The 23,564-nt window shown below is 44.0% G+C and overlaps 1 protein-coding gene across 6 annotated transcripts in view; it reads left to right on the forward strand.

Annotated features, from left to right (window-relative positions):
* Nucleotides 1–23,564, forward strand: part of LOC129865047 (synaptotagmin-1-like) — a 221,717-nt gene that overhangs the window by 157,951 nt on the left and 40,202 nt on the right. For all 6 annotated transcript variants that reach the window (XM_055937473.1, XM_055937475.1, XM_055937474.1 and 3 more), the window contains 2 exons: nt 8,299–8,481; nt 23,171–23,343. In XM_055937473.1, coding sequence (XP_055793448.1) covers nt 8,325–8,481; nt 23,171–23,343 — 330 coding nt within the window. In that variant the 5' untranslated portion in view covers nt 8,299–8,324. The remainder of the gene's footprint in view (nt 1–8,298; nt 8,482–23,170; nt 23,344–23,564) is intronic.

Consider the following 23,564-nt stretch of genomic DNA (forward strand, 5'->3'; position numbering starts at 1 on the left):
CCTGCCTTCATGTACATATCTACCTCAAATACCTTATTATTATCTATCATGATGCCTAGGCACTTTACTTCATGTACATATCTACCTCAAATACCGTATTATTATCTATCCTGATGCCTAGTCATTTTACCCTGCCTTCATGTACATATCTACCTCAAATACCTTATTATTATCTATCATGATGCCTAGTCACTTTACCCTGCCTTCATGTACATATCTACCTCAAATACCTTATTATTATCTATCATGATGCCTAGGCACTTTACTTCATGTACATATCTACCTCAAATACCGTATTATTATCTATCCTGATGCTTAGTCACTTCACCCTGCCTTCATGCATCTACCTCAAATACCTCATACCTCTGTACATTGATCTGGTACTGGTACCCACTGTTTATAGCTGGTTCTCCCTGTATATAGCTCCACATTGATCTGGAACTGGTACTCCCTATATATATCTCCACATTGATCTGGTACTGGTACTCCCTGTATATTGCTCCACATTGATCTGGTACTCCCTATATATAGCTCTACATTGATCTGGTACTGGTACTCCCTGTATATAGCACCACATTGATCTGGTACTCCCTATATATAGCTCTACATTGATCTGGTACTGGTACTCCCTGTATATAGCACCACATTGATCTGGTACTGGTACTCCCTGTATATAGCTCCACATTGATCTGGTACTGGTACTCCCTGTATATAGCTCCACATTGATCTGGTACTGGTACTCCCTATATATACGTAGCTCCATTCTTGTGTATTTTATTTTATTCCTTGTGTTACTATTTAATTTTGATTATTATTTTTAAACTCTGCGTCATAGGGAAAGGCTCGTGAGCAAGAATGTCCTGGTAAAGTCTACACCAGTTGTATTCGGGCGCATGTGACAAATAACATTTGATTTGATTTACAACCTAAGCAAAGCATAATTTCAGGCAAGTGCTCTCTCTGTCTCCAGTGGATGATAGGTTTTAGACAACTTTCAATTTAATTATTCAACTTCAAATTGTTTATTGTCGTCCTTCATCTTTCAATACATTTAAGTTCCTTCATTCTTGGATATGGCAGCACAGTTTACATTTTGCAATCCAACGTCGTTCTGAAATGGCTTCACTTAACATGCACCTCAAATACTGAGTGAGTGGTTTTAAACCACCATTTTTGGAAATGTTTTGGGAACCTCTTTTGGGAGGTTTTTAATCTGCAATGGGGATGGATGACAGTAGTACTTCAAATGGAGTGTCTCTCTTTCTTCCTTTATAAGAGGTTATTAAAACCTCTCAGGGATAGGCGTCTCGCTAGCGGGACAACTTCCGGTGAAACTGGAGGGCGCGCAATTGAAATAAATAATCATAAAAATGATGGATATTAAACGTTTAGGTACATACAAGTGTCTTATATCGGTTTAACGCTTAAATTCTTGTTAATCTAACTGCACTGTCCGATTCACAGTAGCTATTACAGCGAAAGCATGCCATGCGTTTGTTTGAGGAAGGCGCCCCACATCAAAATATTTTTCCACCGGCACAGGTTTCATAGATTCACAAATAGCGAATAAATATTCACTTATTTTTGGGAAATCTTCCTCTGATTTGCCATCCGAAGGGTCCCAGCTATAACATGTAGTGTCGTTTTGTTAGATAAAATCCTTCTTTATATCCCAAAAAGTCTGTTTAGTTGGCACCATTGATTTGAGTAATCCACTCGTTCAACATGCAGATAAAGGAATCCGAAAATCTACCCCTAAACTTTGTTTCAACAAGTCAAAATATATTTATATTTATTCCTTAGATACCCTAAAACGTAATCAAACTATAATATTTCCTACGTAAAGAAGTATGTTCAATAGGAAACCGATTTTAGCAGGTGAGTCTTGTCTTCAGGGAGCTCAAAAACATAAATTTTCAATGTCCAATGTCCCTGTACTAAAACGGTTATTTCTTATTACTTTTGGAAGTTACAAGCCTGAAACCCTGACACGCAGTGGAAGCCATAGGAGTTGCATCCTGGGAGCTAGAAAACAGCATGCTCTCTTAAAAAAAGAAAATCTGGTTGGTTTTTCTTTGGATTTTCTCCTACCCTATCTATTGTGTTATATTCTCCTATATTATTTAAACATTTATACAAACTTCAAAGTGTTTTCTTTCCAATGGTACCAATTATATGCATATCCTGGCTTCAGAGCCTGAGCAACAGGCAGTTTACTTTGGGCACGTCATTCAGGTGGAAATTGAGAAAAAAGGGGCCTAGCCCCAACATTTAACTCTTCACTAAATGGACATAATTAAACATTAACTGGCTATTTAACTCATGGATTCTACACATAAGGTGCACTGTCATTGGATATTCCTCCCATTCTTTTTAATGTCCTTCACATGAAAGTAAACTTTTTGATTCTTTTCTCATGAAATTGACTGCAATACTCATCGCTCTGGCTTCCCTGGCTTCAGCTTTCCCTCTCATCTCCAATGGGTTTAGAGCCCGGCTGATTTGGCAGCCTTGTAATTTCCTCAAACAGCACGGTCCAAAACACTCTGCCCGCTGAGAGTCCTGGCAAAAATTGGGAAACCTGCAGAAGAACAGGCTCGGAATGAAAGCAGCACTCTTTCCAAACCTAAACCTTGATGGTAGCTTTAAAAACATGTTTCTAGTAGTAATAATTCTACAGTATCTCTATATCTATCTTTCTCAAGCAATATACAGGGACAGAGAAAGAGGAAGAGATAAACATCATTGCCAGTGTTGCACCTGGGAGAGGGCCGAGGGGGGGGTTTGGGCATGGAGGGAGAGAGGGAGGGAGCTGACCCAGTTAGAGTGAGTCGGGCTGGGTAGTGGGGAGGAGTTGGTCTGGTCTGTGGGCGCCGCCATCCAGGCGCAGGGTGTGATGGGGGCCCTGCTAAGCCATCTGGCTGTCCTGTAATTGGGTAGGGCTTTAACACCTGCATGGCACACCTTGAGAGGGATGAGCTTTTGAGATGGATGAGGGGAAGTAGAAACTCAGACTCGTTGTGCTTAGAGGAAAACGACTGAAAGCGAAAAGCAGCTGGTCGTGTTTTAATCTGTCCACTATCCTGAATCCATTATCCTCCATCTTTATTTGGCATGTTGATTTGAGAGATTTCCAGGCTTTGATGTCCTGATATTTTAGCTGGCCTTGTATCTGACAGACTAGGTACATTTGACGTGTTGCCTCAGCAGTGGAACATACTGTAGTGGGCATGCTGGTGCATGACTGTGAGAGGAAGTGCTCTCATTATAACAAAATTGACGCTATGTGTGAAAAGGGCATTTCTGAATTTTATCGGCATGCATTATTTAACATGCTCTCTGTGATGTATTATTTAGCTTTGGCTTGAAGTTGGTTTATAATAAAGGTAATTGAAAGGGCAGGTATTGACTTACTGTTGAAATGGAGATCGCTATGGCGATAGCAGCCCATGGAAAGGGGAAAAGGTCAAAGAGGCAAATGAGCTGCCATCCAGCCAGAACAGAATGCTACTCCATGTTCAAGTCGGTCACCTGCCACACAAGGGTCTTCAGCCTCTATACGAGACTTGTTCATACAAGTATACATAGAATATGAGACAGAATAACCCTAATATTCTGGGATGATCCTTGAAATGAGAAGCATCACTGTCTCTGTGGATGGTCTCCAACTCACAGTAGGCCTGAGAACATTCTCTCTCCAAGCATAATGCATTTGACAGTAATGTCATATTGATCCAAGGTGTTTTACACTTTATATGCCTGCACATAGAGAACATTAAAATGGCCGCCTTAAGCTAGGCCCAAGTTAGTAAATCCTTTAAGCATTTGATGATAATTTGTTCATGAACGTCTTTCTATAACGCATCAGTGGTGATGCATTAATACAACAGTGATATCAACTCTTGTACTATATAGTTACCCCATCATGTAGCCTATAGCCACTCATTCTCCAAGAGCCTGTTTATAGGCAAAGAGCCAATAGCATCCATCACTTGGTGCTTTGACCTTGAGAGAGAACAGAGGAACAAAATGATCTGATCACGTTTCTGAGTCTCGACATCAGCCGCTACATCTCTTTCAGTAACTGGGCACATGAATACGAAATGCACTGAGAGCAAATAGATAAATTACTTGTTTCAGCTCTGTCACTTCAGTTTAGCATCTAGGCCTAGGTCCTTTGTGCTGAGGACAAAGTGGCTATATGGGTCATTTGCCTGGTAGGTGGGTCTGTACTCTTCACAGGGGCCCAAAAGGGGGGCGCCACCAAAGATCAGGGCGTGTCACAAAGATCTCCCTAATGTTCCAAAGTGTCGGATGTTCTCTTTAATGACAGCCCCGCCACCCTGATCGGGCCTCTAAGTGGATAGATTGTCTCTCTTGTTCCCACAATGCAAATGTGCTCCTAAATGTGGCTGTTTTCTGCTCAGGGTTTCTTGTAATTACAGCCCTTTGATGGAGCTCCTTTGTTCAGCCTATGACTCACTCACGCCTGTTAGGAGAGTGGGAAACTTTAGCAGGTGTGCATTAGGGCCCTTCGGATTGGAGTTTGACGTGGACGAACATGAAAACATTACGCCTGAAGCCTACAATACAATACATGCCCTCCATTCCCTTCCCACGGGATCAATCCTATCTGCTATAGAAGAGAAGATGCCTCCTCCCACATACCCTACTCTCTCCTGAGAGCGGCATTATATTCCGAAAGTCCTCTCCCTGCCTGCACTGAAGTGTCTCTGTCGTGGCCCGTCGTGCCTCTCCACGGCTCAGCCCCCACACTCACCTCGATGCTGCCTTTCAAAGGGAGACAAGGGAAGGCAGGGAGAACATGAAGGTGTAGGCGGAACTTTGAACTAGAGGGGAGATTCAAAGGGCTGACAGAAGCGCTCATTGCTGTGTTCATTCATAGAAATTAGCAAAGATTTCAGGGAGGGGTTTCAAGCCAAGCTAGAACCTGCGTTAGAACACATCAATGCAATTGTATACCCTTTATAAAATAGCCTATACAGTTGAAGTCGGAAGTTTACATACACTTAGGTTGGAGTCATTAAAACTCGTTTTTCAACCACTCCACAAATTTTTTGTTAATTAACTAACTATAGTTTTGGTCGGTTAGGACAAGTCGGTTAGGACATCTACTTTGTGCATGACACTAGTCATTTTTCCAACAATTGTTTACAGACAGATTATTTCACTTATAATTCACTGTATCACAATTCCAGTGGTTCAGAAGTTTACATACACTAAGTTGACTGTGCCTTTGAACAGCTTGGAAAATTCCAGAAAATGATGTCATGGCTTTAGAAGCTTCTGATAGGCTAATTGACATCATTTGAGTCAATTGGAGGTATACCTGTGGATGTATTTCAAGGCCTACCTTCAAACTCAGTGCCTCTTTGCTTGACATCATGGGAAAATCAAAAGAAATCAGCCACTGGGGAGGAGAGTGCTGATCCTCAACACGGGGGCCCCTCAGGGGTGCGTGCTCAGTCCCCTCCTGTACTCCCTGTTCACTCATCACTGCATTGCCAGGCACGACTCCAACACCATCATTAAGTTTGCTGATGACACAACAGTGGTAGGCCTGATCACCGACAACGAGGTCAGAGACCTGACCGTGTGGTGCAAGGACAACAACCTCTCCCTCAACGTGATCAAGACAAAGGAGATTATCGTGGACTACAGGAAAAGGAGGACCGGGCACGCCCCCATTCTCATCAACGGGCTGTAGTGGAGCAGGTTGAGAGCTTCAAATTCCTTGGCGTCCACATCCCCAACAAACTAACATGGTCCAAGCACACCAAGACAGTCGTGAAGAGGGCATGACAAAACCTATTCCCCCTCAGGAAACTGAAAAGATTTGTCATGGGTTCTCAGATCCTCAAAAGTTTTTGCAGCTGCACCATCGAGAGCATCCTGACTGGTTGCATTACTGCATGGTATGGCAACTGCCCGGCCTCTGACCGCAAGGCACTACAGAGGGTAGTGCGTATGGCGCAGTACATCTCCAGGGCCAAGCTTCCTGCCATCCAGGACCACGCTGCTCTTACTCTCTGTTATTATCTATGCATAGTCACTTTAATAACTCTACCTACATGTACATATTACTTTAATTACCTTGATACCGGTGCCCCCGCACATTGACTCTGCACCGGTACCCCCTGTATATAGCCCTGCTATTGTTATTTACTGCTGGTCTTTAAATAGTGTTTTTCTTCTTAGGTATTTTCTTAAAACTGCATTGTTGGTTAAGGGCTTGTAAGTATTCATTTCACTGTTGTATTCGGCGCATGTGACAAATGCAATTTTATTTTATTTTATTTGTGTTCAACACCCCGAAGCATGTCTTTTTCAAACCTGCCAGGGTCATTTAATACGTGTTGACAACACAGCTGGAGAACACAGTCCTCTCGTGCGTTCACAGCGTGTTCAAATACAACAGCAGGCAAACCCAAAGTGTGTGAACAACTCCACCTCATGCTAACAGGCTTGTCAATGCCTGCAAAGTGAGTGAGCAACACCGCCTCATGCTAACAGGCTTGTCAATGCCTGCAAAGTGAGTGAACAACACCGCCTCATGCGAACAGGCTTGTTAATGCCTGCAAAGTCAGTGAACAACATCACCTCATGCTAACAGGCTTGTCAATGCCTGCAAAGTGAGAGAACAACACCGCCTCATGCGAACAGGCTTGTTAATGCCTGCAAAGTCAGTGAACAACATCACCTCATGCTAACAGGCTTGTCAATGCCTGCAAAGTGAGTGAACAACATCACCTCATGCTAACAGGCTTGTCAATGCCTGCAAAGTGAGTGAACAACATCACCTCATGCTAACAGGCTTGTCAATGTCTGCAAAGTGAGTGAACAACACCGCCTCATGCTAACAGGCTTGTCAATGCCTGCAAAGTGAGTGAACAACATCGCCTCATGCTAACAGGCTTGTCAATGCCTGCAAAGTCAGTGAACAACACCGCCTCATGCTAACAGGCTTGTCAATGCCTGCAAAGTGAGTGAACAACACCGCCTCATGCTAACAGGCTTGTCAATGCCTGCAAAGTGAGTGAACAACATCACCTCATGCTAACAGGCTTGTCAATGCCTGCAAAGTGAGTGAGCAACATCGCCTCATGCTAACAGGCTTGTCAATGCCTGCAAAGTGAGTGAACAACACCGCCTCATGCTAACAGGCTTGTCAATGCCTGCAAAGTCAGTGAACAACTCCACCTCATGCTAACAGGCTTGTCAATGCCTGCAAAGTCAGTGAACAACTCCACCTCATGCTAACAGGCTTGTCAATGCCTGCAAAGTCAGTGAACAACTCCACCTCATGCTAACAGGCTTGTCAATGCCTGCAAAGTCAGTGAACAACTCCACCTCATGCTAACAGGCTTGTCAATGCCTGCAAAGTGAGTGAACAACACCGCCTCATGCTAACAGGCTTGTCAATGCCTGCAAAGTCAGTGAACAACTCCACCTCATGCTAACAGGCTTGTCAATGCCTGCAAAGTGAGTGAACAACACCGCCTCATGCTAACAGGCTTGTCAATGCCTGCAAAGTCAGTGAACAACATCACCTCATGCTAACAGGCTTGTCAATGCCTGCAAAGAGAGTGAACAACATCACCTCATGCTAACAGGCTTGTCAATGCCTGCAAAGTGAGTGAGCAACAGCTAACAATCTAATCCTGTGAATACGCTGCACTCTAAATTTGATTATATGTTTTCTCCCATAAACACACTTAGTAAACCTACAAGGCAATCGGATCAAGGTTAGCAATACTATATTTGTTCTCAATCCATTCACATGCCTGGGGGCCCGTTGCATGACTAGAATAGATAACGGCATAAAAGTTCACACTTAAAGTAGAAAGTGGAGGTGTTAGAGGCTTTGTGTATGTCACAAATGCAACCCTATTCCCTACATTTGGGACACAGACTTTGTGTGGTGTGAAAGCCAGCTTCATCTGCCTGGGACTGCTGGTTGAACCCTGCAGGATCATTGTGGTTTCAAGGTGTGTTTACTCAGGCTGAGCCAGCAACTAGTCATACAGAGGGAGCATCCACTCACTCGTCTATAGCAGGGCCAGAGAAAACTGTCCCTGGAAGGCATCTGTCACAACCAGCTAATCTTACCTGACTCTCTTGCTTTGTCTTTCTTTCTCACTCTGTCTCCCTGTCTCTCTTTCTCTCTCGCTCTACCTTCGATCTGCCTCTCTCTCTGTATCTATTTATTCTATGTACAGTGGAAGCTATATTAAATTAGATGTGTTAAACTCAACTCTTTCTCCCTCTCTCCTCCAGCTTCTGCCTGGCTGCCCACCACCACCATGGCTGAGAGTCGAAGGGAAGCCCTGGCAGCGGCCCCTATGTCCACCACTGCCTCCACGGTCGGTGCCAACGCTACCGACATCTCTGGCACCGGATCCAGCGAGGACTTCTCCAAGATCAAGGACAAGTTCATGAATGAGCTCAACAAAATCCCACGTGAGTCATGTTAGTGGTTGGTGTCCCCTAACCTGCCCGGTGACAGGGTGGTGATTGGTTGAGTAGCTACTTCCTGTAGACATCTCACAAATGCCTTACAGCACCCTTGGATCTGTTCTTTAGAGACTAATTGCAATCAACAAAGTACAAGTGGCCATTATCACTGATTGTGGATAGGGACTAATGGTCTTACTCAGAAGTACCGTGACTACTTTTAGAAACCCATTTGGCATTTGAGGTGACAAGAAAACAAACAGCGTTGATTTTAGAGTTTTGTTTGGAAAGTATGTCTAATTTCCAAAATTGTTGGTTTTCTCAAAGCAAATTCACTTTTTCAATCTCCAAGGTTGTCTGTATTGCTGGGCACCCTGTGTTTCTTCCCTCCATCAATACCCTCCCCCGACAGGAGACACGACTACAGCATATTGGAATCCTGATCAACTGTCAACCCATCACTCCTATATAAAAATGTTCCACCCAGTGATTCCGGAGGAGACACTTGTCTTTGCCTGTAATGTCTGTGGAACAGTAGCAGTTAGTTTGGGACAGCAGCATCCTTTGTTTACCCCAAACCCCAACCTACTTATCCAGTGGAAGTTGTTGCGTTCAGCCCCCCATGTCCTAAATATAGACATATCCACCGGCTCATGTGGAAGTAATTCTCGTGTCAGGAAATGGTTCCTATGAAAAAGAGAAGTTCTATTGCTTTAGCTCCAACGTGAATGACGCCACTTGTCATATTATGCTGTCCTAGATTCATAGCGCAGGGAGCCTGATAGTGACGAGAGATTTCTCTTGCGTCTGGTCTGGCTAATTTAAAACCAACAACATATTTGCTTTGGGAAATAAAGCCGAAGAAGCTTTTGACAGTAGTCCGTGGTCAGTATGTGCTGCCCTGGACTTTACCCCACCAGACCAGAGATAGACTTTCATTGGTTGACAAATGACAAGCGACAAACACTTCCTGGTCTCCTCATAGAAGTGTGTTGGAGCCATTTGGTGCTCTAATGAAATTAGCACCACTGAGGAGCATATGGAAGCCATAATGAAGACACTGTGGAGGGGGGTGACTCTGATGTCCCCTGTGCCTCAGAGTAATGGTTCCTCATATCAGAACTGTTTCACCGTGAGAGGGCTTGAAGATACGCCACCTGCCACATCTAGCTACTAAACTACACCCCCCAATCCTAGCCAGCACAGCTAACCTGGTGCCTCAGCACTCTCACAATGGAGTTGTGTTACCCTTCCAAAACACTCGGTCTTTCCTTCATTTCACTGTCTGTATTTGGCAATGACACGGTGGCAACCAGCCCATTAAGCTTTGTAACAACCCATGTACCACCTCTCTCCCTAATTATCACATTGTGTGATGTGGACAAAGACTAAATAAGGGGTTGTTGGGTGCGCCTCAGACAGAGATGCTATCTGCAAGCAGCCCCACCAAAAGCCACTCCATTATAGTAGAGTTTAAATTACAGTTTTTGCTCCAGCACTCAGTCAGAACTAGAAAACGAGCGGCTCCGCGCCGAGTGCTGCCAGCCTGATAAATGCCCACCGACGTGTTTGTGCCAGGGAATATCAATACAGCTACTCCCAGGATGGGGACAGGGCATTAATAAGGAAAATTCAAGGGGAGAAGGCAGCAGAATTAATAAAACAGAATGAATCCATTGCCATAGCAAATGTTTCTACATTTTTCTACATAGAAATAGATGGTTATCTATAAGACTTGGCTCCTGGAGGTAAAGCTGAATGCATGGTGTTGTCAGAGTTGGGCATCTTGTGCTTTATCTCTGGTATAACTCAGAGGAATGCCTTGTGACATTAACAAAGATCCATGGATTAATCTCCAAGCCAGAAGCTCCTCTTCAGCCCCATCTGTTGGCTGATGCTGCTAGAAGTGGCTGTTTTTCAAATGGAGTTGAATTGCATCCCTACAAAAATCTTCAGTGTTTTCTTCATACATTTTCCCTTCTCAAAAGTATTTTAAACCACCAAACCTGGTTTTAAAAAAACAAATAAAGCAACACCACACGGCACAACGCCTCTCCCCCATGTGACCTACTTGTTGTGTGTAAGTACTGACATGTATGTGTAGCTGATAGATGCACACACACATACATTTCAAAACATTAACATGTAGTGTATGAAAATTGTATAGTCTTTTGTTTGTAATGTCTTTTTTGATACGTGCCCAGTAAGACTATCTGTTGCCATTTGCGTCGGCTAATGGGGATCCTAATAAATCAAATCGAATAACTTCTCATTCGTTGTCTCATAACTATTTCCCACCAAGGAGTACCTACAACAAAGAGGATGTTATTAAAAGCATTACTTCCTCCATTACCTGCTGTAGTTCCATCCGCAATCCCAGCATGCATTGCCACCCCCAGGATGTTTGTAGAGATTAATGCAGACTGTCGCACTTTTCTCTCTTTCAAGTTTACCACTAAAAGTTTGTTGTCAGACTACTGATATTATTGGCTTGTATGGAGAATGTCATGTCATGCCGTAGCGAGCGCCACATAAAGCTCATGGCCACACTGAGGGGTGTATCTGCTGCAGCTGTATCTGTTTGTGTTGGGCCGTACCACACCATGCTCAGGGCCTTGTGGCCTCAGAGGGAGGCGCTGTAATGAATTTTACAGCACTCCCTCTAAACACCAAAAGGTGTTTGTTTTCAGTGACAATAATGAACCTCTGTGTTAGAAATGCTTTGATCCATAACTGCTGTCTCCACACTCGCCTCCATTACTCTAAATAACACAGACAAACGTATCAAAAATGACATTTCTAAAAACGTTTATTTTCAAAGGCTGTCAATATTTGTTTCTTTTTCCCCACACCTGTTTCTGTGGGTATTACACTAAAAGCTATTCATACTCATTACAAAATTGACTGTTTTGGATTTTAAAAGAAAATTAGATGTACAGGTGACTGAAAGCTAACATTTCAAAAAAGGATTTACAATAATTACTGAGTAGTTTATTTCATTTAGATTCTGCTCAGAAATGACAGCACCCCTGAGGATTAGACTGGAGGTAGATCAGCAAAGACAAACTTCTCTGTCTCTCTCTGTCTGGCTCTAGTCCCGGTCCTCTCCCGGGCCTTGGACTGAGCCAGTAGGCCTGCCATGAGGCAGCAGGATGGGGCTGGGGTACCAGAGCTTTGAGCTCGCAGCTTACAGAAGGGAAGAACAGCCCTCCTCGGACCAAACTGCTTGCCCCCCCCGCACACCTGGGTCCATGTCAGGAGGGTGCTCCATGGAGCGCAGGGGGAGATCTCCCCTCATCAACAGTGTGATGCTTGACCATTTTGCATTCAAACAAATAAAATGACATGCCCAGTACGCTACCTCCCACCTCACCCACCCCCAGAGTAGCATTTCAAAGAAGGGAATCAGAGGCCTGGTCCGAAACTCAATCACTTTCTTCCTCATTAGTTTTACATACTGTAACTCTTACCACAAATACCAGTTTGTGCAGCTAGTTATTTTTTCTGTTACATATTCATCCTACCCCATTTGCAGCTATTGTTGCACTGTCATTGTTGTTGTTCCCACAGTGGGAAAGGGCAAGGACCTGGGGTGCTGCTCTTGTTGGCATAACAACATGTAATGTCAAGATTAATTGACCAACAGTGTGCTGTCATAATAAATTAGTTTGTGTTGCCATGCCTATTACCCTGATACATCATCACACACCACCCACCCCCCTGCCCACTACTGTTGCCAGTCTATTGGATCCTCTATATAAAGATGTAAGGAGGCAGGTATCTCCTCAGAGGACCATGGGTAATGTGATAACAAGCAGGAAGCTCCCCCCAAGCCCGAGGCAGACCGCACGTGACTGATTACTATGGGCCCGTCTCATCAACCTCACCCGTTGTGGAAAATCTAACCGCTCCAACTCCCTCAGACTGCCTCTGCCCCGTGGCCGGTACCATTGAGATAGTATGGAAATCTGCTACAAAACTAGACAATGAAATAGAGCCCTTTAGCTTCCATTATTCCTATTCTGTGTCTCACCGATTTGACTGATCCTGCACTATCTATTGCCACACTGACAGTGGTTGTGTCTCTCAGTTGAGCATCACTTCAATAGACATCAATGCACATCAATGTACACTACACACAATAATATACACTATATACTGTACATCAATGTTACTTTTTAACTATGCATTGTTGGGTTAGGGCTCGTAAGTAAGAGTTTCACGGTAAAGACTACACCTGCTCTTGTCAGCTCATGTGACAAATACAATTTGATTTGAACAATACCCATCAATATGTACACTATACACAATAATAATACCCATCAATATTACATGAATATTCATATCAAAACACTGAAAGCAAAATAGAATCATAGAAAACAAACATTATTCAGCAAAAAGGTCCTCAATCAGCCTTTTAAAGTGGCACCAATTCGTCCAATTTTAGAGAGCCTTGGAGATTATTCCACTAGTAAGGTGAAAAAACTAAAACAGATGTACATACCTGTAACTCAGTGGAGATTGTAGGGATCTCCAGAGTTAGCCATCCCTAAGACCAGGTCTGGTATCTCGTACGTCTATAAGTTAACATTTAAGTAACAATGAAGTTACAAAATGCAGTGATGTGTACTAAACCAATCGTCTATAATACTTCCTGACAGGCCGCTCCCCGAGTGGTAAGGTTAGGTAACTTCACATCCGCCACGCTGATCCTCAACACAGGGGCCCCTCAGGGGTGCATGCTCAGTCCTCTCCTGTACTCCATGTTCACTCATGACTGCACGGCCAGGCACGACTCCAACATTATCATTAAGTTTGCCCGATGACACAACAGTGGTAAGCCTGATCACCGACAATGACGAGACAGCCTATAGGGAGGAGGTCAGAGACCTGGCCATGTGGTGCCAGGACAACAACCTTTCCCTCACCGTGATCAAGACAAAGGAGATGATTGTGGACTACAAGAAAAAGAGGACCGAGCACGCCCCCATTCTCAATGATGGGGCTTTATACTAGGCGGTGTCAGAGGTAGGCCCTAAAAATTGTCAAAGACTCCAGCCACCCTAGTCATAGAATGTTCTCTCTGCTACCGCACGGCAAGCGGTACTGGAGCGCCAAGTCTAGGTCCAAGAGGCTTCTAACAGCTTCTACCCCCAAGCCATAAGACTCCTGAACATCTAATCAAATGGCTACCCAGACTATTTGCATTGCCCCACCCCCCTTTTTTACAGCGCTGCTATTCTCAGTTGCATAGTCACTTTAATATCTCTATCTACATGTACATATTACCTCGACTAACCGGTGCCCCCGCACATTGACTCTGTACCAGTACCCCTCTGTAAATAGTCTCGCTATTGTTATTTTACCGCTGATCTTTAATTACTTGTTATTTTTATTTCTTAATCTTATTGGTATTTAGATTTTTTTTTCAAACTGCATTGTTGATTAGGGGCTCGTAAGTAAGCATTTCACTGTAAGGTCTACAGGTTTTGTATTCAGCTCATGTGACTAATAAAATTTGATTTGATAATTAACCCTAGTGCGCTATGATAAACTGCATCTAAAGGCTTAAATACAGTGACAGCTGTATTCATATAGACCAGGTATTCCAAAACCCCTAGGGGTACGCGTAATGCCGTTGAGGGTACGCCAAATAAAAATGTGATTCAGTTAAAAAAATATATATAAACAGGCCATTTATATTTTCCAACAGGGCTATATATTTGGGTGAGGTTTTTTTATTGCCTGAGTAGCCTCGTTTCACTGCCAAAAATAAAATTTGTGTTCACCGAAATAATAACAACACAATGTCAAATGTCACAATGTCCACGAGCACATCCAATGCTATTATCAGTAATTCTACATTTGTTGTTAGCCCAGCTAGCATGGACACCGACAGTTGTGAATCTGATGCAGCCGAAGAGCTACTGGCCCCTTATCTGGGAAAGCACCGAACAACCGATAGGGACGTTGACCCATCGAAGAGGTGCAAATATGATGAGAATTACGTTGATTTGGTGTTCACTTATATTGGGAATTGTGCCTCTCCTCATCCACAGTGTGTTATATGTGTAAAATTACTATATCACAACTCGATGAAACCTTCACTCTTGTGCAGACGTTTAGAAACAAAACATGGCAATTCAAAAAATAAGCCATGGGAGTTTTTTGAGCGAGAATTAAAACGACGTTCAAGTAGTAAGACATGTATAAAGCAACAGATACCATTAATAAGAAGGGGCTAGAAGCTTCTTATATGGTGAGCTACCGAGTGGCTAGGACAGGAAGCCCCATACTATTGTGGAGGACTTAATACTTCCTGCTGCCACGGATATGGCTGTGACAATGCTGGGGGATAATGCCAAAAAAACTATACAGACTTCATCAAACAACACTCTTTCACGACGCATCAGTGACATCCCAGCTAGCAATGAGGAATCAGCCCAGAACCGGCCCTCTTCCTAGGGGCCAGAACTGATTGAATCAGCCCGGAATCAAAACGAATGATTGCCCAGAATCGGCCCAAGTACATCGGGCCATTTCCGTCTACCGGAATTCAGACGATTTTGCCAGCATCTTACCAGAATCCTCCCCAGAAGCGGCCGATGTAATTTTAAGTAAATGTATACAAAATTACCCGATTTTGTCATTTTAAACATACACATTTTTTTAATTTTTTAATTTTATCCCATTTTCTCCCCAATTTTCGTGGTATCCAATTGCTAGTAATTACTATCTTGTCTCATCGCTACAACTCCCGTACGGGCTCGGGAGAGACAAAGGTCGAAAGCCATGCGTCCTCCGAAGCACAACCCAACCAAGCCGCACTGCTTCTAAACACAGCGCGCCTCCAACCCGGAAGCCACCCGCACCAATGTGTCGGAGGAAACACTGGCCCCCTTGGTTAGCGCGCACTGCGCCCGGGCCGCCACAGGAGTCGCTGGAGCGCGATGAGACGAGGATATCCCTACCGGCCAAACGCTCCCTAACCGGGACGAAGCTATGCCAATTGTGCGTCGCCCCACGGACCTCCCGGTCGCGGCCGGCTGCAAGACAGAGCCTGGGCGCGAACCCAGAGACTCTGGTGGCGCAGTAAACATACACATTTAACCCATCCACAAAAAAAAACAGTTTGTGTCAGAGGAAACACCATACACCTGGTGACCGTGTCAGCATGCATGCGCCTGGCCCCCCACAGGAGTCACTACAGCGCGATGGGACAAGGACATCCCGGCATGGATCTCAATCCAGCATCTGTAGTAACGCAGTTTGCAATGCGACGCACTGTCTTAGACCGCTGCACCACTGGAGAGGCTCCATCCACAAAGTTTTCAATGCTTATCAATTGCCTTGCACAAAGTAGGAAAATACTAAAATACTACACAGGATTCTTAAAGAATTTCCTTTAAATGTTAATTGTATATTTTTAATCATAGAAACAATGAGAAAATATGGAAAATAAATAATGAAATGTTAATTATTTAAAGCAGCCCATGTAATCATCTGCCAGAGAGTAGCCCCAATTGGCCCAAGCCCCAAGTAATACATTTGGGCCAGATGACTCACACCGGAATTGGACCGAGCTCAATCCCCACATCCTAGCCATAAGTAATACTGCCGATGACCACATTACGTCAGCCGAGTCTGAGTCTCAGCCGAGTGCCCCGACTCTCAGCCGGAATCGGCCCAGATCCACTGTGCTAGCTGGGATGGCAGGAGATGTTTTGAAACAATTACTGCTTCGCATACAAGCCAGGGAATTCTATGTGTTACAGCTGGATGAGTCAACAGATGTGGCGGGCCTGACACAGCCCCTGGTATATGTACGTTACGTTTATGAGGGGTAAATTAAGGAAGACATCCTCTTCTGCAAACCACTGGAAACCAGGACAACAGGAGAGGATATTTTTAAAGTACTGGACAGCTTTGTGACATCAAATGGACTTTGATGGTCAAGATGTGTTGGTATCTGTACTGTTGACGCAAAAGCCATGACGGGGAGACATAGTGGAGTGATAACGCGCATGCAAGCAGTTGCTCCCGACGCCACTTGGGTACACTGCAGCATCCACCGAGAGGCTCTTACTGCCAAAGGAATGCCTGACAGCTTGAAAGACGTTTTGGTCACTACGGTGAAAATGGTTAACTTTGTGAAAGCAAAGCCCCTGAACTCTTGTGTATTTTCTACACAATGCAATGATATGAGCAACATACAGAAGTGCGCTAGTTATCAAGGGGCAAAGTATTGACACATTTTTTTTAATTGAAAGACGCGATTAAAGTTTTCTTTACTGACCATAATTTTCACTTGTCTGACCGCTTGCATGATCATGAGTTTCTCACACGACAGGTCTATCTGGGTGATGTTTTTTCTCGCCTGAATGATCTTAATCTAGGATTACAGGGACTCTCCGCAACTATATTCAGGGACAAAATTGAGGCTATGATTAAGAAGTTGGTGCTCTCCTCTGTCTGCATTAACAAGGACAACACACAGGTATTTCCATCATTGTATGAACTGTATTCGTTATCCCTTTCATGCCCTGCCTCCAGTCTACTTACCGATATCTGATCAAAAGAGCCTCATCGAAATTGCAACAAGCGGTTCTGTGAAAATTTAATTTAATCAGAAACCACTGCCAGATTTCTGGATTGGGCTGCGCTCAGAGTATCCTGCCTTGGCAAATCGCGCTGTTAAGACACTGATGCCCTTTGCAACCACGTACCTGTGTGAGAGTGGATTCTCGGCCCTCACTAGTATGAAAACTAAATACAGGCACAGACTGTGTGTGGAAAATGATTTAAGACTGAGACTCTCTCCAATACAACCCAACATTGCAAGGTTATGTGCATCCATTCAAGCACACCCTTCTCATTAACCTGTGGTGAGTTATTCACAATTTTCGATGAACATATAAAGTTTTATATGTAAGATGGCTAAATAAAGAGCAAAAAGATTGATTATTATTATATTATTATTTGTTCCCTAACCCTATAAGAGCTCTTTGTCACTTCCCACGAGCCGGGTTGTGACAAAAACTCACACTCTTCTGTTTAATAAATGTATCGTATAGTGTGTGTGTGGCAGGCTTACAATGATGTCAAAAAACAACATTTGAGAGTGCGCTGACCCTGGTGCTAGAAGGGGAGGTTGAATGTTTGAAGGGGTACGGGACTATAAAAAGTTTGGGAACCACCAATATAGACAATATCCCCATATTCCATAACCGGAATGAATGTCGACTGAATTATTTGTTTTCTGCTATTTAATTAAAGTCATGACCGATTCCTTTAAATACGCTGTTGTTAAATAGAGCCAATAATCTCTTACAGATGAAGTTCAGTAAAATCAAAATCAAAGTAAAATCTCACTTTGTGAGAGGAATACCTTTCAGTTACTGTAACCTTTTCTTCTTCATCCCAGAGTGTATGTCTGAAAAGATGTGTTAGAACCAAAAGTCCCTCATCCTGTTTGCATTGTTCAGTGTGTCAGGAGTCCCATAGCCATTGGCAGTCTGCAAGGTTTTGTTAAAAAACCCTGTCTGATAACTCAGCTGTCATATTTCAATGGGCCCCATTCCAGACGGTTATCAGATCAATTCTGTCTGGAAGAAAAAAAACATGAGTTTGATAAGAAAGCTGGGGACTCGGAGCGCCAGACAAACGCAGCTGGAGCGACCTGGTTCGGAAGCGAATGAGCCAAAAGGCCCTGCTGTGTCCTTCAAATCAAATCAAATCAAGTGTATTTTATATAGCCCTTCGTACATCAGCTAATATCTCGAAATGCTGTACAGAAACCCAGCCTAAAACCCCAAACAGCAAGCAATGCAGGTGTAGAAGCACGGTGGCTAGGAAAAACTCCCTAGAAAGGCCAAAACCTAGGAAGAAACCTAGAGAGGAACCAGGCTATGAGGGGTGGCCAGTCCTCTTCTGGCTGTGCCGGGTGGAGATTATAACAGAACATGGCCAAGATGTTCAAAATGTTCATAAGTGACAAGCATGGTCAAATAATAAATCAGGAATAAATGTCAGTTGGCTTTTCATAGCCGATCATTAAGAGTTGAAAACAGCAGGTCTGGGACAGGTAGGGGTTCCATAACCGCAGCCGGAACAGTTGAAACTGGAATAGCAGCAAGGCCAGGTGGACTGGGGACAGCAAGGAGTCATCATGCCCGGTAGTCCTGACGTATGGTCCTAGGGCTCAGGTCCTCCGAGAGAGAGAAAGAAAGAGAGAAGGAGAGAATTAGAGAGAGCCAAGATTTTCAAAATGTTCATAAATGACAAGCATGGTCAAATAATAATCAGGAATAAATGTCAGTTGGCTTTTCATAGGAGAGAATTAGAGAGAGCATACTTAAATTCACACAGGACACTGGATAAGACAGGAGAAGTACTCCAGATATAACCAACTGACCCTAGCCCCCCGACACAAACTATTGCAGCATAAATACAGGAGGCTGAGACAGGAGGGGTCAGGAGACACTGTGGCCCCATCCGATGATACCCCCGGACAGGGCCAAACAGGAAAGATATAACCCCACCCACTTTGCCAAAGCACAGCCCCCGCACCACTAGAGGGATATCTTCAACCACCAACTTACAATCCTGAGACAAGGCCGAGTATAGCCCAGAAAGATCTCCACCAAAGCACAAAACAAGGGGGGGGGGACCCAGACAGGAAGATCACGTCAGTAACTCAACCCACTCAAGTGACGCACCCCTTGAAGGCATCCGGAGGAGAAAAGATGGTAGACTTATCAGTTGGCCGTTGATATTCACAGCTGAAAGCCAAGGAGGTGTCTCATTGTGTGGCGTATTGGCTGGCGCTCGCTGGATGGTTTTTGACTACGACGGCAGAAATGTGATTTACGCCTCTTCTCGGGAGCTGTGAACACTGAACACGCATTCCATCATCCAGAGCCTCCATCGTTTTCCGTTCGCCGTTGTGTGTGGCAGAACGAGAGATAACTACTGCTTAAAGTTGAAGTGCGGTGCACCCGCTGGCGTCGCGGTCTCAAGGGAGAATAGACACACCATGTAGTTAATTAGGGAATGCTTTTATTGCTTTCGGGGACTCAGGTTATTTAAATTAAGCAACACAAAAGTGTCTTGCAGTATTAGATACATGCAGAATAAAGTACATAAGCAAGGCCAGGGTTATTGCATTGAATTTCACATCAGTGGGCTGTGCATTATAACGGTCACGTACCGCTGATGTCAAAACATTGTAAATAACCACAGAGGATGGCAGTACCATTTAAAAACATTATATTTCATGATGCACAACGGAATCCAATTGCAGTGCAGTTTGCTTTGTCAAAATAATGCCAAATTCCACTGTTATATCAATTCATTTATTTACACTCCTCCTGTGTCATTGATATTAGAAATTATTTTATCAGACCTCCCATTTGAAAAAGTGTCACAGCTTTGCAGTTCCTTCAGTGGGAATATGACTTACCATCCCAGCTTTCAGGCCTGAAATAGGATCCTGCCACATCTCCGACATTTCCATTAAAAGATAGTCTGCCAGGCTGTGTGGAAAAAAACAGTCAAACACTGGAACATATGGTGGTATCCCAAAGGTATCAGTCTCAGACCGCTGCCCCTGCTTTGGCCAAGGAGCAGAGGAGAGGTTTTAACTCAGCCCTAAACCTGTGACTTTAGGGTCAACTGAGGATGCAAGAGGAAATGGAGTCAGTGATGGATAGCGAGGTATAGGTATTGATAATTACTATACTAACGCAAAGTGACATAGTTTTACCACTAAAACAATTATAACAAACAAATTTCAAAACAATATTTCATATTTTTCAAATATTATCTTGTTTACCGTTCAACAACTTTGTGAGCAGCAGCAAACCATTTTTTCGAGAGACTACAGCGAATTCAAAATGGTGTGGATCGGGGGAGATTGTCACTGCCATTAGCACACCACTGTGGCAAGGCCAAGGCTGTAGATCCCAAAGTTATTTTAGAGCATCACTCAATGTTTTTCTTTAAAGAAGAGTGCTTATCGATTTTGTTCTCTCCCCCTCCCTCCTCTCTGGCAGTGAGGGAAATTCAGTGAAGCGCTGGCGAGCCAAAGCCCCAGGGAGAATAGACCGTCATATATTTCTCCTGCGATGGTTCTTTCTAGTGGCCCGCAGATATAGAGTCTTCAAAGTACCACTGAAAGGTGACAAACGTTGGATTTACAATGAAGCCAATTTGGCTCCCAGTGTTCCATACGAATAGAGTTAGTAGTACCACAACAGGTTTCTGAGTAGTGTACAGAGAGAAAATGTACCATGTAATCTTTACTATGGTCGTAATTATTCTGTTATTATACTGAACAAAAATATAAATGCAATATGCAACAATTTCAGCGATTTTACTGAGTTACAGTTCATATAAGGAAATCAGTCAATTTAAATAAATAAATTAGGCCCTAATCTATGGATTTCACATGACTGGGCAGGGACACAGCCATGGGTGGACCTGAGAGGGCATAGGCCCACCCACTGGGGAGCTAGACCCAGCCAATTAGAATGAGTCTTTCCACACAAAAAGGCATTATTACAGACAGAAATACTCCTCAGTTTCATCAGCTGTCTGGGTGGCTGGTCTCAGACGATCCCCCAGGTGAAGAAGCCAGATGTGGAGGTCCTGAGCTGGCGTGGTTACACATGGTCTGCAGTTGTGAGGCCGGTTGGACATACTGCGAAATTCCCTAAAACGACGTTGGAGGCGGCTTATGGTAGGGAAATGAACATTCAATTCTCTGGCAACAGCTCTTGTGGACATTCCTGCAGTCAGCATGCCAATTGCACGCTCCCTCAAAACTTGTTTGACAAAACTGCACATTTTAGAGTTGCTTTTTATTGTCCCCAGCACAAGGTGCACCTGTGTAATGATCAGGCTGTTTAATCAGCTTCTTAATATGCCACACCTGTCAGGTGGATGGATTATCTTGGCAAAGGAGAATGCTCACTAACAGGGATGTAAACAAATATGCTTTTGTGGGTATTGAACATTTCTGGGATCTTTTATTTCAACTCATGAAACTCTGGAACAACACTTTACATGTTGTGTTTATATTTTTGTTCAGTATAGCTTGCTTGAATTTATACAGGTGGGAAAACTGTTTAATTATCAGATCCTTTGTTGGTAAAGTAAATCAAACCAGCCTGAATCTACCATATGGTCTCCATCTTGTGCATGGTAAATATTGACAAAAACACATTTTGTTTGCTGATGGGGCTATTGGTGGCCCTCTCTGTTGAAAGGAGGTGTGGGTTGCAAGGTGTTTGATGTTTTGTGAGCAGAAGCCGTAATTATCCCTCCAAAATGGAGCAGTCTGACACTGTTTCTGTCCTCATTATTTACAGCACGTCTGGCCACTCTACCATTCCTCTGATACATTTAACAACCCACTTTTGTGCCGTGCATAGCTGGTGGCTGTGTGTGTGTGTGCGTTCTGTCGGGGAGAACTGCCTGACTCCTGCTGTTTAGATGGGCGTCCCTGTTTGTCAGCAGGCGGTTAGAGTGATCACCGTGCTGCGGTGCTGAGCGGCTCCCTGTCTGCCTGTGACAGCCCTGACTGGACCTTTCAGCTGGACTGTTAAGTCCATTCAGCCTTATATAAAATAGGGCCTACAGTGGGGAGGGAAAAAAACACGTCATTACATTCTCAATTTAAAGTAACATAATGGTCCATGGCTGTTTAAGTATCCTTTGCCGAGTAGGTCACATCCACGAACAATGCTAAGAAATTGACTTCACAAAAACTCTCAAAGAAAGTTCTCAGAAACTGGCTAGTATGAGATGAATCTGAGACAAACGTGTGAATAGGAACTCTCTTTGAGAGAGAAGTGTCAAAACCCATGAACATGATGAGTGGTCATGCAATCACTGACTCGACGCGGTCACGCTACAGTTGGTAACTCACTCTCCAACAGGCCCTGCAAATTACCTCTACACCCTGACCTGTGTGCCCGTGATTGGTGTGAAAGTATCCGTTGTCAGAGAGAAATGTTTTGTTTAAATGGCAAGTGGAAAATGCCAACCTCTGTTATTTCCACTAAATTGGCCGAGGATGCTCAGTGAAGCGTCGGGACGCTTAAAACGTCTCTGTTCAAGGGCAATCGTTAGGAGTCCATGTCTCGACTGCAGATTGGGGACGCTGCCACCCACCACTGTTGATCAAAGTCTTCCGTCTGCACATTACCTTTACATTTGAGTCATTTAGCAGACGCTCTTATCCAGAGTGACTTACAGGAGCAATTAAGATGAAGTGCCTTGCTCAAGGGCACATCAGCAGATTTTTCACCTAGTCGGCTCGGGATTCGAATCAGCGACCTTACGGTTACTGGCCCAACGTTCTTAACCGCTAGGCGACCTGCCGTCCCACATCCTTATGTCGTTCTCTATGTCCTCATTCACTCCAGCTGCTGCTGCAGCCGCTCTCTTCAACAAGTAGTCTCGACGTCCCGCCATCAGAGTCATTTGTTAGATGCAGGGAGATGGTGACCAGGCATTTCTGGTCAGCTTGTGCCTTGTTTGAAACAGACAAGGGTGCCATATTCTCGACCAGGCACTTTTGGTTGTTTGAGAAAAAAAGAGTGAGAGCAATGGTGTGGTTTTCTTCATCCAGGTATGGCCCCATCTTTGACATAAGCTCGTCTAACCTGTGTCCCTGTGTGTCCCTCTCCAGTGCCAAATTGGGCCATCGTCTCCATCGCCTTCGTGGCCGTGGTCCTGGTCCTCTCCTGCTGCTTCTGCATCTGCAAGAAGTGGATATTCAAGAAGAAGAACAAAAAGAAGGGCAAAGACAAGGGCAAGAATGCCATCAACATGATGGACGTGAACGACGGTGCAAAAACCGAGGTAAAGACTTTGTACTACTGCCATTGAACGTTATTGATTAGAGTTAATAGTTTGTTAGTCAACAGTAGTATTTGATAATGCCAAGTTGTTCTGTATTTTCTACTGCATTTTCTACTACTTACCTTTTACTTCAAGGTATATACATTTTTTATACATTGCGAGTTTCATATTATCTGTGATTGACTGTAGCCAGAAATGACATCACTGACTTTTATTACACT

The sequence above is a fragment of the Salvelinus fontinalis genome, chromosome 11 (assembly GCF_029448725.1).
Source record: "Salvelinus fontinalis isolate EN_2023a chromosome 11, ASM2944872v1, whole genome shotgun sequence".
NCBI lineage: Eukaryota > Metazoa > Chordata > Actinopteri > Salmoniformes > Salmonidae > Salvelinus > Salvelinus fontinalis.